The sequence below is a fragment of the Anneissia japonica genome, unplaced genomic scaffold (assembly GCF_011630105.1).
Source record: "Anneissia japonica isolate Jap-2015-1 unplaced genomic scaffold, ASM1163010v1 scaffold13081_len8277_cov103, whole genome shotgun sequence".
Lineage (NCBI taxonomy): Eukaryota > Metazoa > Echinodermata > Crinoidea > Comatulida > Comatulidae > Anneissia > Anneissia japonica.
Genome location: NW_022722750.1, coordinates 1 through 5,700, shown reverse-complemented (window position 1 = coordinate 5,700; position 5,700 = coordinate 1). Strand labels below are relative to the sequence as shown.

At 33.8% G+C, this 5,700-nt stretch overlaps 1 protein-coding gene across 1 annotated transcript; it reads right to left on the bottom strand.

Annotated features, from left to right (window-relative positions):
• Nucleotides 1–475: 475 nt before the first annotated feature.
• Nucleotides 476–5,033, bottom strand: LOC117111993 (fucolectin-5-like). Its single transcript, XM_033255042.1, has 5 exons — nt 4,856–5,033; nt 4,322–4,402; nt 3,584–3,790; nt 1,027–1,149; nt 476–621 (listed from the first exon to the last, which is right to left on the bottom strand). The coding sequence occupies exons 1-5, from the start codon at nt 5,031–5,033 to the stop codon at nt 491–493; spliced, it is 720 nt and encodes a 239-aa protein (XP_033110933.1). The 3' UTR covers nt 476–490.
• Between the last annotated feature and the right edge of the window lie 667 nt (nt 5,034–5,700).

The window sequence follows — 5,700 nt, the reverse complement described above, 5'->3', positions numbered from 1 at the left end:
TTGTATATGGAAACATCCTATAATGTGGTCGTGTTCACATACCTGCTCGATTGTAAATATTCACTTCTTTAACCCTGTAGGATTTTCCTAGATCCACCATCCACCAATTTTCAGGTTGCTTCACTAGATGTTATAGGAAGAATTGTCTGGATGGCCGGAGATGGCACTCTCAGGCTGTGGCAGACATGTTTTGGCTTAGTGTGGGACTATTGTTATAATTTTTATGGTCTGACTGCCCGACGAGCTCTGTCCGGCGGGGGGATTGTTATTAGTATAAATACGGTCTCTTATACACATCTTGCCCCCTGCCCCCGCTGGCAGAGCCACTGGACTGAAACTGTTCGTTAACGTGCACATGAGCCGTATGGGGCCAATGGTCTTTTTTAGAATATGGTGCGCTTTTTATAAACTTGCATTGCAACCCGTAAAACAAAGAGGAGCTGCTTCGATATGTATCAAAGTTTAACAATGAACCTCAATGGTGTTATTGCTAGCAAATTGTATATGGAAACATCCTATAATGTGCTCGTGAACACATACCTGCTCGATTGTAAATTTTTACTTCTTTAACCCTGTAGGACTTTCCTAGATCCACCATCCACCAATTTTCAGGTTGCTTCACTAGATGTTAGAGAGAATCAATACTACGTCTATTAGGTTTAATACTAATATTATAAAATTATTATTAGTATAAATATTATTGATAATATTTAATTTTTTTAAATTTCAATTTCATTGGATTTTGGATACGGAGCATATAGCTTAATTACATCAAATTTAAAGTTAAAAATTAATTACAAAAAAGACTAACAATTAATGAAAAAGATATTATTATTATTATTATTATTATTATTATATTATTATTATTACAGTATTGTTATTGTTATCATCTATCTATATTAATGTTATTGTTAATTATTGTCAATATTGGTGCTCTAGTGAATCTAAAAGAACCTGTAACTTTATTTTAGGCATAGGGCCTATGTTCCTCTCAAAGCATTGCTTCAAACGTGTGTGTGCACTTACTTGTGTGAGTACAGCTTTTTTCGCCGTAGTTGGTATCAAAGTTACCATCAATTGCTCTAACTGGGATACCCTCCCATCCAAGAGAACTCTGCGTGGCTTTAAGCCCTTTAATAGTCAACAACTCTGTAAAAATAACAGAGAATTTACCACCTGGCAAATTATACTCATATATATTCATATATATATATATATATATTTATAGTACCGTCAATTCTCAAACAATTACAATAGTCAGTATTTTCTTGTAATTTCGCCTTCAAAATCTAAGATGTAAACTTTATTTTAAGCCCTCGAATAAGCGCCGCACCAAACGTAATTTTTTTTTTGCTAAGCGCCCTCACCCCCAGATCCGCCAATGTAACCTGGTCACAAGAATAAAACTTCGACATCTGAATAATAACAATAATAAATAGTATTTGTAATATGATATGATCTATTAATATTTTTGAAAAGTCTCTCATTTTCCTTTTTCCATATAGAGTACTACAGTGTTACGTCATGATACCAAGATATCACGTGATACTACTCTGTTGCTATTGGCGACACAAAATGCGTTCAACCGGACGCCAGTTTTAGCACTGACAAACCATTGACCCCAATTTCTATCGTAAATTTAAAGGTGTTGTATCTTATTTTTCTTTGTAAATTTTAATTCATAATTAAATGTGTGTTCGATAACAAATTATGTGAGCTTTTCTGTTTTTAGTACATTTTGATGGTAAACTATTAGATTTTAAAAAGCCTATTCCAGAAAGCCTATTCTAAACCATTAAGATTATGAAGTCATTTAGGCGTAATGAACGGTAACCCACGTCTGATCGACAACAAAGGGGCCACCTGGTTTTGTGGCGACGCGACTGTTGTACTCTATAGGCTTATTTCCATAAAAGAAATAGTTACCAGTTAAAGTGTCAGATCGTGTTATATCTACTGAGATAGAAACCACAATGCCTACACAATTCTAAATATGTTGCGCTGGTGGTGGTGACAAAGGGACAGGTGTAGCATTTATATTCTGAGTTTCCTTTAATATGTTTGTACCATGAAATAGTACTCTTCATTCATTCATTCATGCTTTCATTTATTAATCCATTCTTTTATTCATACATACATTCATTCATCATCCATCTGTTCATAGTAAAAAAAATTATATCCATACCTTCTCCAAAAACCTCGACCTCACAAAGCGTCAGGTATTGGTTCTTCAGCGAAACACTAACGTATTGTTAAACACTTTTAAAAGAAGGTACTTTTTGTGTTGATTTAACAAATACTTTGGGTTGAGTTAGCAAGTATTGTCCTACCCAATATTAATAGACACATAAATACTGGCCTTACATCTTATATACCCTTACATCATCTTAAAAACCACATAAATAAGCAAAGACTGTGTTTATGTTTATTGTAAGTAGACGCTATTTGATCCATAGAGTACTACCGTGTTTCGTCACGATATCACGTGATACTACTCCGTTGCTATTGGCGACACAAAATGCGTTCAACCGGACGCCAGTTTTAGCACTGACAAACTATTGACCCCAATTTCTATCGTAAATTTTAAGGTGTTTTATCCTAATTCCTGTCTCTTATACATTTATAGTACCGTCAATTCTCAAACAATTACAATAGTCAGTATTTTCTTGTAATTTCGCCTTCAAAATCTAAGATGTAAACTTTATTTTAAGCCCTCGAATAAGCGCCGCACCAAACGTAATTTTTATTTTGCTAAGCGCCCTAACCCCCAGATCCGCCAATGTAACCTGGTCACAAGAATAAAACTTCGACATCTGAATAATAACAATAATAAATAGTATTTGTAATGTGATATGATCTATTAATATTTTTGAAAAGTCTCTCATTTTCCTTTTTCCATAATTATAGAGTACTACAGTGTTACGTCACGATACCAATATATCACGTGATACTACTCCGTTGCTATCGGCGACACAAAATGCGTTCAACCGGACGCCAGTTTTAGCACTGACAAACCATTGACCACAATTTCTATCGTAAATTTTAAGGTGTTGTATCTTATTTTTCTTTGTAAATTTTAATTCATAATTAAATGTGTGTTCGATAACAAATTATGTGAGCTTTTCTGTTTTTAGTACATTTTGATGGTAAACTATTAGGTTTTAAAAAGCCTATTCCAGAAAGCCTATTCTAAACCATTAAGATTATGAAGTCATTTAGGCGTAATGAACGGTAACCAACGTCTGATCGACAACAAAGGGGTCACCTGGTTTTGTGACGACGCGACTGTTATACTCTATAGGCTTATTTCCATAAAAGAAATAGTTACCAGTTAAAGTGTCAGGTCGTGTTATATCTACTGAGATAGAAACCACAATGCCTACACAATTCTAAATATGTTGCGCTGGTGGTGGTGACAAAGGGACAGGTGTAGCATTTATATTCTGAGTTTGCCTTAATATGCTTGTACCATGAAATAGTACTCTTCATTCATTCATGCTTTCATTTATTAATCCATTCTTTCATTCATACATACATTCATTCATCATCCATCTGTTCATAGTAAAAAAAATTATATCCATACCTTCTCCAAAAACCTCGACCTCACAAAGCGTCAGGTATTGGTTCTTCAGCGAAACACTAACGTATTGTCCTTTAAGTGTGCACTCTCGAATAATCACGGAGCTGGTGCCAACTTTTATTGGCTCTCCACATACGGCATTAGTCAGCATACCCCTAGCGTTATCTCCGACACGGACGGTGGCGCCATTCAATCGATCCTTGCAGCAATCTTAAACGATATTTTAATATATATCGAATCTGCACAGTGTCTGTCAATAAATACTGCCCAAAAATCTCGTTACAATTTGTACCATTGTTGTGAATGGAGATGTTAAAAGCTACTAACTAACGATCATCACATAAGCAATTGTTCTTTTTTTTATGTAAATACTTTTTTCCATAAAAATTATAAAAAACGTGGTACTTATGTCCAAGTTCTCATACATTATGTGGATTGAATTCTATATAGGCCTACAGTGTGAACATAAATGATAACTAATGAGAGTTCGACGACTTATTTCCAGTGGGGTTTTTCTGATGGTGACTGATATCCATTCTTTAAAGGGATGAGCCGTATGGTATGGGGCCAATTGTCTCTTAGAATATGTGCGCTTGTTATTGCATTGCAGCCCTACAAATGAAACACAAAGCGGAGCAGCGGATGGAATTGAACCGGTGTCAATGGTTAATAATGAACCTCAATGATATTGCTAGCAAATTGTATATGGAAACATCCTATAATGTGCTCGTGAACACATACCTGCTCGATTGTAAATTTTCACTTCTTTAACCCTGTAGGACTTTCCTAGATCCACCATCCACCAATTTGCAGGTTGCTTCACTAGATGTTAGAGAGAATCAATACTACGTCTATTAGGTTTAATACTAATATTATAATATTATTATTAGTATAAATATTATTGATAATATTTAATTTTTTTAAATTTCAATTTCATTGGATTTTGGATACGGAGCATATAGCTTAATTACATCAAATTTAAAGTTAAAAATTAATTACAAAAAAGACTAACAATTAATGAAAAAGAATACAATTTTTATTAAATATATCAGATACAGACTGTAAGATATTATTATATTATTATTATTATTATTATTATTATATTATTATTATTATTACAGTATTGTTATTGTTATCATCTATCTATATTAATGTTATTGTTAATTATTGTCAATATTGGTGCTCTAGTGAATCTAAAAGAACCCGTAACTTTATTTTAGGCATAGGGCCTATGTTCCTCTCAAATCATTGCTTCAAACGTGTGTTTGCACTTACTTGTGCGAGTACAGCTTTTTTCGCCGTAGTTGGTATCAAAGTTACCATCAATTGCTCTAACTGGGATACCCTCCCATCCAAGAGAACTCTGCGTGGCTTTAAGCCCTTTAATAGTCAACAACTCTGTGAAAATAACAGAGAATTTACCACCTGGCAAATTATACTCATATATATTCATATATATATATATATTTATAGTACCGTCAATTCTCAAACAATTACAATAGTCAGTATTTTCTTGTAATTTCGCCTTCAAAATCTAAGATGTAAACTTTATTTTAAGCCCTCGAATAAGCGCCGCACCAAACGTAATTTTTTTTTTGCTAAGCGCCATCACCCCCAGATCCGCCAATGTAACCTGGTCACAAGAATAAAACTTCGACATCTGAATAATAACAATAATAAATAGCATTTGTAATGTGATATGATCTATTAATATTTTTGAAAAGTCTCTCATTTTCCTTTTTCCATATAGAGTACTACAGTGTTACGTCACGATACCACGATATCACGTGATACTACTCCGTTGCTATTGGCGACACAAAATGCGTTCAACCGGACGCCAGTTTTAGCACTGACAAACTATTGACCCCAATTTCTATCGTAAATTTTAAGGTGTTTTATCCTAATTCTTTGTAAATTTTAATTCATAATTAAATGTGTGTTCGATAACAAATTATGTGAGCTTTTCTGTTTTTAGTACATTTTGATGGTAAACTATTAGGTTTTAAAAAGCCTATTCCAGAAAGCCTATTCTAAACCATTAAGATTTTATTTTATTTTATTTATTCAACTGAACATACACTTTTGTTTCAGTGGCACACAACATTTCGGTGCGTTCAATG

Bases quoted from the DNA above. Each gene is read 5' to 3' on its own strand.
- LOC117111993 (XM_033255042.1), bottom strand. From the start codon at position 5,033: ATGAATATATATGAGTATAATTTGCCAGGTGGTAAATTCTCTGTTATT. The intron at 4,403-4,855 runs GTAAGTGCAAAC...TCTAACATCTAG, and splicing joins AAAAAGCTGTACTCGCACAA to TGAAGCAACCTGCAAATTGG. The intron at 622-1,026 runs GTAAGTGCACAC...TCTAACATCTAG, and splicing joins AAAAAGCTGTACTCACACAA to TGAAGCAACCTGAAAATTGG.